At 49.9% G+C, this 13405-nt stretch overlaps 1 protein-coding gene across 1 annotated transcript in view; it reads right to left on the bottom strand.

Moving 5' to 3' along the window:
* The window catches only part of SDK1 (sidekick cell adhesion molecule 1), a gene marked incomplete at both ends in the record, with an annotated part of 840970 nt that overhangs the window by 126048 nt on the left and 701517 nt on the right, over nt 1-13405 (bottom strand). Inside the window, 2 exons of the mRNA XM_079719129.1 lie at nt 8789-8910; nt 11695-11886. Of these exons, the coding sequence (XP_079575255.1) occupies nt 8789-8910; nt 11695-11886 (314 nt within the window). The remainder of the gene's footprint in view (nt 1-8788; nt 8911-11694; nt 11887-13405) is intronic.

The raw sequence follows: 13405 nt of genomic DNA, 5'->3' as shown, positions 1-13405 counted from the left end.
ATTTCAACCGAGTGAGCAAAATTAACTCCACCAGGGCTTCCCTGGTGGCGCAGTGGTTGAGAGTCCGCCTGCCAATGCAGGGGACACGGGTTCATGCCCCGGTCCAGGAAGATCCCACATGCCACGGAGCAGCTGGGCCCGTGAGCCATGGCTGCTGAGCCTGCACGTCTGGAGCCTGTGCTCTGCAACGGGAGAGGCCACAACAGTGAGAGGCCCGCGTACCGCAAAAAAAAAAATTAACTCCACCAAAGATGGGGCATTTCGGTATCATGTTAAACCCAACAAGACACAGTGTGAAGAACTCAGCATCACTTCTGTGACAGTCTGACTAAAAATGCATAATCTGGGTCCAATCATGAAGAAATATACACATCTAAATTGAGGGATATCCTAGGAAATGAATGGCCTGTCATCTCTGAAATTGTCAAGGTCATGAAATGACCGGAATGGCCGAGGAACTAATCCAGGTGAGGGGGATGGAGAGACAGGACAGCCAGGTGCAATGTGTGGTCCTGGACTGGATCCTTTTGCTACCGAGGACATTTGGGGACAACTGACAAAACTTGGATAGAGTGTCTGGGTGAAGGGTCATTCTTTGTAGTATTCTTGCAACTTTTCTGTGGTTTTGAAATACTTTCAAGGTGAAAGGTAAAAATGAACTTCAGGGCAATCTCAAACTTTTAAGAAATGGCTACAGGCTGGCGGTGAGCTAGCTGTGAGCATGGCAGCCCAGGAGCTGCACACCCGGGGGAGTCTGCGCCATCGCCCACAGGCCCCGTGCCATGGACCTGCACCGCCCTGGCCACTCTGAGACACCAGGTGCAGGCCTGGGGAAGGGGCACGGCCACCTCTGGGGAAAGGCACGGAGCCTGCCCAGATCATCCTCCCTGGGGAATGAAGCCTCGGAACCTCTGGAAAGAGACGTGGGCAGAGGCCGGATCACTGACACGTCCTACTGCAGGCCGCATGCATGGGGCCCCCAAGGCAGGACCAGAGCAGCAGACATGGTACCTTTTCAACCCCCTGTGTCACCTGGGAAGTTACATACAAACAGGACGGACCCCATGCCCGGAAATGCTGACGAATTGATTTGAGGTGGGGTCTGAGCGCTGGTGTGTCCTGGAATCTGCACTGACCCGCGGCTGGGATGAAGAATGCTGGTTACCTTAGGAAGATGGTCACGAGGCTCCTGTCTGTGCCAGCAAGGCCAGGGCGTCAGCACCCCTCCCTCTCAGCTCCCCTCAGAGCAATCACATCTTTATTTATGAAAATTGGTGAGAAAGTAAACTCTTGGTCTTAAAAGCCAAACCAACAACCAGAAAAGCCAAGTTCACTTATGAACATGAATACAAAAATCTTAAACCCAAACTAAACCAAACAAAATAAACATCAAATTGTGTTTATCTCAGGAACACTGGGACGGGCGAACATTAGAATATCAACATAAATCATCTCACCAACAGATGAAGGAAGAAAAAACATGAACAACTCAGTAGATGCAAAAAACAGTTTGACAAAATTAAACTTCTTTATGATTTTTTTAATCCTAAAAAAACGCAAAAAAAAACCCTCCTAGCAAACCAGGATTAGAAAAGCATCGTCTGAACCCAGTACAAACTAGCTGCAAGAACAAGCCTCAAGAATCCCACACAAAACCTCCCATAAGTGTTGTAAATGTCACACTTGATAATAAAGTCTTAAAATAATTTCTTTAAAGTTAGTAATAAAACAAAGGTTGTTCTAACGCTGCTCCAATTCAATATGATACAGGATGATCTAGCCTTCCCATTAAGAACAATAAATAACAAGAAACAGAAAAGAGGAAGAAAGGTTTCAAAGGAAGAAATAAAACTGTCACTAGCAACAGGTGATGTGACTTCTTTACAGAAAACTACAGAAGAATTAACAGACTAACAAGAGATTCTCCAAGCTTTTGGCCGTGAGGCCCTCACAGCAGGCTGGGTGGTGGCACAGCTGCAGCCTCAGGTGTGGGCCAGGGGCCAGGCCACTCAAGCCGGATCCCCTCCTGGGCTGAGCCGTGTGGTCCGGGGGCGTAACTGAGTCCCTCGGGTCTTGTCTGCAGGAGTGGGTCACAGCAGCCTCCTCTCGGTCAATATGAGGTTTAAATGAGTTAATGTTTGTAAAAGCACTTAGAACACAGGAGAGTTCATTAAATTAAAAAAAAATTCAAAAACCAACTGTGATCTTATATGCCAGCAACAGAGTCAGAAAATGTAACAAAATGTACATACATTGATTAATCCTCCGGACCATCTTGCAACAGCACTACTGACCCTGTTTTATAGACAAGGACGCTGAGGCTTGCGCAGAAGTTAAATTATGTCCAGGACCACAGAGCTAGGAAAGGGGGGCAAGAAAAAGGGGGGCCAGGGCCGCTGGTGCACAGTCCATACTTTTCCAATCACAGTTTTTGAGGCACGCTGATGGCCCCTCAGTTTGCCTGCCTTACTGGGAGCAGAGTGAAGGTAGGAATAGACAGCCCAGTGCTTTTGCCAGGAAGTAAAGAGCTGACAGAAGTAGATTTAAACAAATGGAAAGACGTATCATGTTCTTGGATAGAAAGACGACATCATAAGACCACAGCAAGGAGAGTAAAGCAGTGCGCATGCATGCGTGTGTGTGCGTGCGTGTGTATGCGTGCATGTGTGTGTGTCAGTGTGTGTGTGCATGCGTGTATGTTGGTGGGGATTGGGAAGACCTTAGCAGACATTAAAACAAATTTTAAAGCCTCTATAATTAAACAGTGTAGAGTTAGTGCATGAACAGCCTGACTAATAGAACAGAATAAACAGTTCAGAAACAGACCCAAGTGCATATGGGAATTTAATACTACAAATCAGGAGGAGGAAAAAACAGACTTTTTAATAGATGTTCTGGGGACAATTGCATAGCTATTTGCAAAGTGATAAAAAATGGACTCATACCTCACTCCTTATAAAAGAACAAATTCCAAATGGATGGAGACCTAAATGCAAACATGAAACCATAGAACTGGTAGTAAAAAAATTGGGTGAATTCCTTTTTAACCTGAGAAGGAGGAAAACCTTTCTATTTAAGACTTGAAGTGCAAAACCTTGCAAGAAAAGATTGATAAATTAGACTTCAATTTTTTTTGGCATGGCAACAAATTATATATATTGCTGATGGAAATGCAAAATGTACAACCTATATAGCAGAGGCATTTGGTAATGTCTAGGAAATTTACATATACTTTCATTGCTTGATCTCGAAATGCCGTTCCTAGGAATCTATCCCAAAGATTCAGTGGCAAAGGTACAAAATGAGTATGCAAAAGGCTGAAAACACCTTTAGGTAGAATAATGCCCCCTGCAGGCATCCTCCCAACCACTCCCCCAGGTGTCCACATCCTAATCCCTGGGACCTGTGGGTAGTTACTCCACACAGAAGGGATTTTGCAGACGTGATTAAGGTTAAGAGCCTTGAAATAGGGAGATGATCCTGGATTATATGGGCGGGTCCTGAAAAGTGCGAGAGTGGGGCAGCAGAGTGGGTCAGAGGGATGAGACAGATGGAGACAGTTGATGCCTGGGAAGGACCTACCCACGATGGCTGGCTCTGAAGGTGGAGGGAGGGACGTGGTGGCCGTAGAAGCTGGAGATGGTGACAGCCAGCTCCGTCCTAGGACCACCGGCAACAGCCTGAATGAGCAGAAGACGGTGGTCTTCCAGAGCCTCCGGACAGGAACGCAACCTGCCCACAGCTGGACTTCAGCCCATGGAGCCCAAAGCTGTGAGATAACACACTTGTGTTGTTCCAGCCACTGGGTTTTGGCTGTTTGTTGTGGCAGCAGCAGGAGAGGAACGCACACCCCAGGTGTCCAGAGGACCAGCTGCACACACAAACTTGCACGTCCACACAAGGGAAGACCACCCGCCAGGCATGTGATGTTCACATGTCCTCAACTGGAGAAAGCAAAGCACCTTCTGCATACAGAAGGGGGACATGGGTACGTACATTGCTAACGCTGCAAAAGACAAAAGAGGACCAGCCAGAAACCTACTGTGGGGCTTCTGGGGAGGGAGGCAACAGAGTAAAGGGGGAAAGACGAACACAAACTTCCCTGAATATGACTAGTAGTTTTGACTTTGAGATCATGCAAATGAGTTATGTGCTCAAAAATAAATTAAATTTTAAATGTTTGAACAGTTTTTTAAAAAGTAAAAATGAGGGCTTCCCTGGTGGCACAGTGGTTGAGAGTCCGCCTGCCGATGCAGGGGACATGGGTTCGTGCCCCGGTCTGGGAGCATCCCACATGCCGCGGAGCGGCTGGGCCCGTGAGCCATGGCCACTGAGCCTGCGTGTCCGGAGCCTGTGCTCCGCAACGGGAGAGGCCACAGCAGTGAGAGGCCCGCGTACAGCAAAAAAAAAAAAAAAGTAAAAATGATATTTAAAGAAAGCAACCTCTAAAAATAGAAGTGAAAGAACAAAACGAAGACACTGAAATGAATGAAGCTAATCTGTATTAGGTTGGTGATAGAAACACATAGAGAAGAATCTAGACTCAGTATTTTGGCTGTACATCCACAGTGTAATACGGTCTAAGGACAAATGAGTTGCATTCAGCAGGCTCCTTAGCAGTATCATGGGCATTGCAATTTTGAAACTCTTTATAGAATAATAGGATAAAGAAAATAAGTAATTTTGTTAATATTTCTAGAAAGCCCACTTTTAGTATAAAAGTTACTGAAAACGTAAATTCAAAGTTAAGTAATCTTAAATTTGAATTGGAAATATCAGTACGAACTCACGGTGTTTCCAAAAATATGCGTTTCCTCTCTCTATCCGCTGGAAAAGTCTAGAAATAATGACCAGTCAGCAGCAATGAGCACCCTCCCCTCCCCTTAGTGCCCAGATTATGGCCTTTAAATACGATTTGACACTAAACAAAACCAGGTAGCAGCGGCTCAGTGTGAGCTTCAGCTCGGCACTCGCAGGCACAAGACGCTCCCGGGAAATCCTCCTGCATCAGGAACCAAGGAAATCATCCAAGATCAGTTATCGTGAAGTCAAAACACCTAGAACATGAAGGGCTGCCCGCTGGCCAAGATGGGTCAGTGTCAGGTTCAAAAAGAATGATGATTGTAGGTGACTGAAACAGACTGAAAACACAGAGAACCCGTCCTGTCCTACTGACACTCAGCAAAAGAGAGAGCTGGGCAAAAAAGGAAGAAAAACCTGTTGACGCTGGGAGCGACTGGGAACCGGTTCCTCGCTCTGCAATGCCCTGCCTTCCTGTGCTCAGGGTAACGACCTGACCTGAGGGAGGAGGGAAGCGCTGCTTCTCGGAGCTCCAGCTACTAAACGCGGAAAGACTGATAGAAAGTTGCCATTTTGAGTATCTGCAGATGATACTGAATTCAGGCAAAGGTCACCGATGGGTGAGACCACTGGATACAAAGCTGACGGGAGGACAAGGCAGGGACCAGGCTGTGCCGATCGTGCGGTGTCCCTACGTTCCCTAGAGTGGGACCCTGAGACCCCATGTGTCCTGATGTCCCGCCGTATGAAGCCCCCAGCCCCGCCCAGGAATTACTCTCCACCACAGTGATCACGACAACGATCCAATGGAGGTTTTAGAATGAACTTCCTGTTTACAGGAAACACGGGGGCAGGGGGACATGTGAAGTGACACTACAAGGATGCAGATGGGAGGGCTTCTGCTTCTCCCATCAGAGATGCTTCTCCGATGGAGGGCATTCCACGGGACAGGGGACTGGGGTTTGTAACAAGGCAGTGGCAGGGGAACAGAAAGGGCTCTGGGTGAAAAGGGCAACATCTCTAGTGGCAGAAGGCAGCTGAGTGGTGGGTGGGGACAGGGTGGGCTTGAGGGGGTGCTCGGGAGGATTGCAAAGGGTGCAAGGGAGCTTCTGGGGGCGATGGGCTTGCTCACTATCTAGACTGTGGCAAGGGCCTTACAGGTATACAGACATGCATGTCTGGGTCAAAACTTAACAGACTGTATACTCTAGAAATGTCAAGTTTATTATATGCCAACTATACCTTGAAAAAGCTGTTAAAATTTTTTTTTTAATGATTTAAGAGACACGACAACCAGAGGCACAATGTGAACTCTGTGTGGATCCTGTTCTCATCAAAGCCACAGTAAAAAGACATTTTTGGAAAATCTGGGGACATTTGAATGTGTACTGATTATTAGATGATATTAAGGAATGTTTATTAATTTTGTCAGGTGTGATGATGGCATTCTCATTATGAGGAAAAGCATCCATAGTTGAACGTAAAGTTATCGAAGGAAGACGAGTGCACAAGATGAGAACAGGTGTGCAACCCAGATGCAGACCGAGAGACAACATTCCTAACAAACATTCCAGAGCCTTCCCGTACGAGGCCCCAAAGGGGACCAGCGCTCTGACACCAAAGACGATGTTTTCTTCTCTGGGACTTTGTCCTGTGGACTCAAGTCACGAGTCTGGCTTCTCTTGCTCAACACTGTGCTTGTGAAATTTGTGCCTATTCAGTGCTGAATACGTGGGAATAAAATGACGTGTGGTCTGAGATACGCAGTTGCCACCAGTGGAGAGAGGGAAGGAGGGGCATATGGGGCGGGGGAGTACGAGGCACAAACTAAGCTACAGGATGTGTTGTACCCCACGGGGAATAGAGCCAATATTTATAATAACTATAAATGGAGGACAACCTTTAAAGATTGTGAATGGCTACACTGTACACCTGTAACTTATATAACATTGTACAGCAACTATACTTCAATTTAAAAAGAAAAGGTGCAAACTGATAGGCGTGAAATAAATAAGATATAAGGATTTAATGTATAGCACAGTGAATATAACCAATATTTTGTAATAACTTTAAATGGAGTATAATCTATAAAAATATTGAATCGCTATGTTGTACAACTGAAAATAATGTAATAGTATGAATAGACGATACTTCAGTAAAAATTTTTTTAATTGAAAAAAAAAAACCTCAAAACACTCCAGCAACAATAAAAAGTAGGACTAGATGGATCTAGATAAGAGAAGAGACGAGCCTGGGTGATGGGTGTGTGTGGGAGCTCATGAGATCATGCTGCTTCCTTTTGGGTATGTTTAAAATGTTTTAGATTAAAAAGACAAATAGATCAGCTGTGGAACAGAAGCACAAAGCAAACATAGTGTGGAGAGAAGTGCTATGTGTTCCCCCATCTCTTCCTCTCCTCGGACAGACAGAAGGACCCTTCCCAGACCCCCTGCGGCTGCCTGGAGCCCGTGGCTGTCCTGGCGAACAGAACCCAGGCAGAAGGAGTATGGACGCTCCCAGGTCTGGCTCTGGAAGCACAAGACGCAGATCTTGAGTTGAGCCACGGAGGGGTGGGCATCTCCACTCCTGCGGCCCCGCCTGGCCTGACTCCCACTCGGAAGCCCTGGGAGTTTGTGTCCTTGGTGTTCACCGTGCCCAGCTGTACTGCTGCCCAGTGACACCAAGGACAGACTCTCGGCTTCTGTGTCCCTCCGAGCACTCGCCCGGCTCCATCTGGCAGACTCTAAGACGCCAGGATTGGTTTCCAGGAGATACCACAATTTTTCTCCTTGATTTTCTTCGATGCGTTTTCAAGTTCGCTTTTATTCTTTTGGTTTTCATTTCCAGGGGATTTATTTTTTCAGTTTGATGGGAGGTAGGGGCATACGGTGATTTTTTTTCTACATAAATAATTGTTCCAGCCCCATTGATTGATCAGTTCCAAATAGCTGGTTCCCATTGTCAGAATCCTGCAGAGGTTTCTGGAAACAGTTGCTTAATGAAAGTTTTGAAGATGTAGATGGATTTCGTGCCCTGATTCACGGCCAGTTTCCAAGAGCGAATTGTCTTGCGGTAGAGCACAAGCACAGTCACGAACATCACTAGGGTTTTACTACGGACAGTAACTATTTGGAAACTTTACCACCCCCGTCATGTGGCTCTTCGTCTGTTTTCTCAGCTCTTAGAACAAGGCGCTTCTGGGTGGGTGGGATTCACCGAGGCCCCTGTGACCTTCCCTCTGACGCACGAGCCCTGTGGGGCTTGCTATCTTGCTATCGTGCTTTGAGTCAGAGGCAAAGTTCTCCCTAAGGTCGACCCTCAGGATCCCCGTGACCTGCCCCCAGCTCTTCCCTACACGCTCTCACTCCAGCCATCCGGCACCCCTGCCGTCCTCACAGGTAAAGTGCATGTTCCTCTCCCAGCAACCTGAGGGTCCTTCTCCTGAGAGAGAACTTTCCTCCTTTACGACACAGACTTTGTCTGTTTTTGTTTACCACTGTGCCCCTCGAGCCTAGAATAGTGCCTGGAAATAAACACGCTCTACAAACATTGCTGAGTAAATGCATGTTCATTCATTCATCTGAGAGAAAAGTTGTACCAGACAATCCTCTTAGTCTGTTTGGTAGCCAATTGTGATATAGAATTAAAAGAAGAATCTCAACCAACGACGCCATCAAATTGGGGGAACTTACTATATATTGAACCACAACTTGAATGTTCACCCCGTGATCACTTCTCCCACCCCCTCCAGTAACAGCCCAGCCTAACATCCCGTTTTCCCCCATCTTCCCACACCCTGACCCCGGCATCCCAGCCGCCTCCAGTATCTGGTTCTCCTCCTCCAAACATCACCACCTCCCAAACGACCCAGAGGCAGCTCCAGCTATGGATTCATCACTCTGCAAAGGCATCAGTCAACCGTCTCTCAACTTTAGGCCCCAGTGTTTCCCTGTGGAAACTGCAACTCTCGGCTTCAAGGAGACCATACCTGTCCCTCCACGATCCACCTGGAGATGGACGTCTTCCCGTCGTAGCCGGGTCGGAACTGCAGGGTGGCTGAGCGAGGGCTGATGTTGGAAATGACCAGATTGGATGGGGCACCAGGGAGTTCTGGAGATAAATGAGAGGGGAAAGGTGGAGATTTAAATTCTGTCACAGCTTAGGAAAGGTGTCAACATGTCAGCAAGTAAACAGTTCCAAAACGCCTTTATATCAGAACACGGTTTGTTTTCACAACCACGAAGGTGAGAAGCACAGCTTTCCAGGGATGTGCTCACAGCATGACTGCCCCTCCAGCGGGGTGGCCCGTTAGGCTCCAGGCCATGTGCCGTGTCACTAGAGACCTGTGAATGTGGCTCCCAGATGACAAACCATGAAGGTCGGGTCATGTCTCACTCATCATCTCCCTGAACAGCAGGTGATCAGTAGACACTTGTTGAGTGAAGAAAGGATGGACGAAGGCAGTTCTTCCAGGATCCTCAAAGAACCCAAAGGACCGACCGTCCCTCCTCCCTCTGACAATGACCTTGAGGGCCTTCGATAGAGGCGGGGGGAGCGTGCACCCCGTGCGTCTCCAGGCAGCCTGACGTGGGGAGGTGTGCAGGTCCTGAGCCGTAGGCTTCCTGGCTCTGGTTTCCAAGACAACTGGATCCAGGTGAGAGAGCAGGACACTTCCTGCTCTGCCGGCGCTTGGTCGCTCTGGCAGCTGAACGAGGGGTGGGGGGTCCTGCACGAGGCTCCCCCCTCCCAGGCTGCCTGCGGCTAAGCCTCCTAGCTGAACACAGGCCCTGGGGCGGGTTGCCCACTCCCCCAAGGAGCCTGTCCCACTCAGAAGTGAGATACCGTGACTTCAAAATGAGAGCTCTTACGTTATTGGGCGATGCAAACACTCTAGAGAAAGACAGCAGGATGAAATGAAGGCGAAAAAGATGCAGTGGGAGCAGCAGAAAGGCTCTCAGGCCGCGCCGTATCTGAGGAAGAGCTCCTGAACTCGCCCGTGTTCGGGGTATTTAAGACCAGGTCTCGCACAGGGACAATAAGACCTCTTTGGTGATCAGTTCAGTATTTGCACAGGCAGCGTCGCTAGACCCTCAAGGGTCCTTTCCACATCACGTCTAATGAACTTGAAGAGGAAAATATTTAAATCGAAGGACAAGTGACTCTGTTTTGCATATTTCTCAGCTCTCTGGATTCTTCAGCTGGTTCTTCAGCCGTTGATGGATGTAAACTTTAAGCACGGCCAACGGAACACAGCCCCCAACGGGATCGTCACCACGTGGTTTTGCTCGGCCTGCCCCAGCATGGACCCCCGGCTACAGGTGACCCGAACCATCAGGGAAGCAACAGCAGCCCCGCGGCCTCCCCCGAGCCTGCGTTATCAGGGTCACTCGGCACAGCCAGGCCCGTGTCCCCTCCAGCGCTTCTCTGCGTCCAGGGCAGAGCTGGTCACAGTCACACTGGGGGCGGAGGTGAGGTCAGCTCGCCCACTTCCCAGCCCCGGTTGGACGGTGTCCAAGCCGTCCAGGGAACAACCTGGTCACGCGCAGGGACGCGCCCCCAGTGTTACCCCGGTCGCTGCACGTCAGCCGTGTGTCTAACAGATTAAATCATGTGCCGCCATCATCACTAGTTATTAAAGTACTAACGACGTTTTAAATGTGTGTTTTGGGAGCTGGCTGTTTACGCAGAATAACTGAATCTCTCTGGAAGCCAAAGACTTCTTTCTTAAGAAAGGATACATGTATTTTGAAAATATCTTTAAAAAAACATCGGATTGCCTCAAGCGTGGTCCCCGACCAGCAGTGTGGGTGCCACCTGGGGCTTGTTCCACTGCAAGCTCTCCAGCCTCACCCCAGACCCAGGAGTCGGCCATGCAGGACTGGGCCCAGCACTGATCTGGGGGAAGCCCTTGTGATTCTGATGCTCACGACAGCATTAGAAACATCACTGCCTGAGAGGGAAGGCAGTGGTGACTGCTTATCAGTAGACAGGAAGCCTTCTTCGGGACCCTGGGGGCTCAAGGCTCCACCGATGGCCAGGAAGGTAGAAAGTGCCGTGGGGTCACAGCGCTCAGAGGACAGGAAACACTCCCTCCTTCTCTACCACCCCGCGGCTTCTCAGGAAACACAGTCCCTGTGCGGAGAGGTGGTTATTCCTCTGGGGAGTTTTAAAAACTGTATACATTTTATTTGTTTTGTATTCTCTTCAGGTCCCCTGTGGTGTGCCACACTTCCAAGAAAATAATTAGGTTACAAAACCCTAACTGGGCCTGGGGGTAAATGCTGGCTTCAGCCTTTCCCGGCCTGATGAGCAAAGCCTGTTGTGCTTTTTTCTCAAAGACCAAAACGAGGCCAACTGACATTTTTTGAAGAGCAAGAGACCTCTGGCTTTAATTACAGAACTGAACGGATGGCCCCATGACATCCTCTCACACCCACACGTATTTTGTGAATTCCTTGGAAAAACACTTTCATTTTAAACATAAACTTTGGAGAGAAAAAGTTGAGTGCGATTTCCAAAGCGGGATGAGGGCGAACGTTTCGGAGGACACCCTGACTTCCAGCCCGGAGAGCAGGGTCACCTCGGCCCGCGGTGCGCGGACGCGCCCCTTCCTTGCTCCCCTCCCCCTCTGTACCTTTTCTCCCCGCCGCCTACCTTCTCCGCGCTCCTTCCCTCAAGCCCACATTTTCACTGTGTTGTTGAGTGAATGCAGTTTTGTGCTTCCTGGTCTTAACTGTAATGTTCATTGACCCCCGAGCACCCGAGCCAGGAGCTGACACCCCTCTTTTAAAGGCCCCCAGGGACTTCTGCACAAAAGATGCCTGTCAACTCCGAGCGTGAGAAACGGCCCAGGGAAACGCGGCAGCGGGGACGCCAGGGCCCGAGCGCACTGACCTGGGGGCACCCCAGAAGAGATAGTGGACGAGGTGGCCAGGCCAGCGCCCACGGCGGTGAGGGCCGCCACGTCGATGGTGTAGGTGGTGAGAGAGGACAGCCCTTGGATCTTATACTCGTGCGTCGAGCTGTTGAGAGTGAGCTCCAGCCGCGAGTCGCTCTTCCCGTACACCTCCCAGGAGATCTGGTAGCCTGGAAAGCAAGCGAGGGCACAGGGTTAGGCCCGGGGTCCCGGGGACAGAGGCTGGGCCACCCATTTATCTCGGAGGATCTGAGCAACAGCAGGGAGCTCAGCCGGGCCCCCTGAAGTCCACTGCGAGTCCACAGCTCCAGGAAATGAGACCCTGGGCTGGGCCCCTCCATCGGGCCGCTGGACCCACAGGGGCGGCAGGAGGTCGGGGCTGGCATCTTGGCAAGCTCGGTCCCCGGAGCATGGACGGAGGGGCCTGAGGGATGACTGGCAGCCTGCGGTGCTCGGTGCAGCCTTCTCTTGTCAAATGATAGACGTGCTTCATCCGTATTTCCATTTTTAGAAGCTGATATTTTCATTACACTGTACCCTAAATCAGCAGCTTGCTCCTGGCTTGCAACTAATTTGTGGAAACACTGCCACTTTTCCCTGTACAAAATGATTGATAAAACACTTTTTGCCTTAAAGTTTCTTTCCCCCAGGGCACGAATGTCGCTTCCAGCTCTGCCTTCCCCTTCGAGCCTGTTTTCCGAGCAACATCTGATCTCCTCTGTACTCGGATCGTCCGGCGGGGCCTCATCATCACAATTTATTCAGCCAGTGCAGTTTGGGGCTTAGAGAAAAAAGACCCTGCCAGCCCCTCGGTCAGCCCCCTGGGAGGGGGCGTCTGTGATTAGAGAACATTTAAGAGTGTCTCCTAAAGAGGGAGGTGGAGATGGAGGGCGCTCCCGGGGGGCCAAAGGCAGAGTGCTGAAAGCGCTTGTTCTTCCGTCTTCCCAGTCGATAAACTGGGGAGACAGAAGTACTGGGAGGCATCTTCTCGTTCCTCTCCCTCTGATGAAAGCAATAAACAGAGTGAGAAACTCGCACTCGCAGGTAAACAAGAATTTAGAGGAGAGCGGCCCGGGACCTCAGTGTTTTGAAAACAATAAAATTTTAATGTCAGAAGCCACTGTCCGTCTGCTGCCCCACAGTCTGGCGACCTCTGTGTGCTCGGGGGCTCCTGTGCTAGGGTGGGGCAGACGGGGCACCTGGCAGTGGAGGAAGCAGGGGGTCCTGCCACACGTCGGAAGCCCCTAGCTGCGCTCCTGGCCCGTGGGGACCGCTAAAGCCCACTAGGCCCGCAGCTCCAGCTGCCTCTCGGGGGGCAAACCACTCACCATCTCCCGACTCCGGATCTTAGAGCCTCCCTCCTCCTGGGGACCGTCCTGACCTCTGGCTTCCCGCATTCTCAGTGGGCCGGCACGAACACCACGATGCCCTAAAATCAACCCGTTCTGTCTTTTTGGCCAGTTCAGATGTTTGGAACTGATTGTACAATTAAAAAAAGAGAAACCTTCAGGGCAGTGAGGATTAATAACTTCAAATCCACAGAGTATTTATGAGGTTCCTGTGGTGCTCTGAGCACTTCACCTGCATTAATTCACTCAACCTCGTGCCAGAGCCCTGAGGCTGGAGCCATCATGACCCCTACCTCACAGAGGAGGAAGCCAGTGCCACCAGAGGTGCCTGAACTGGCTG

Source organism: Hyperoodon ampullatus (genome assembly GCF_949752795.1).
Source record: "Hyperoodon ampullatus genome assembly, chromosome: 14".
NCBI lineage: Eukaryota > Metazoa > Chordata > Mammalia > Artiodactyla > Ziphiidae > Hyperoodon > Hyperoodon ampullatus.
The sequence above is the reverse complement of the archived record's forward strand: the minus strand, read 5'-3'. Positions and strand labels throughout refer to the sequence as shown.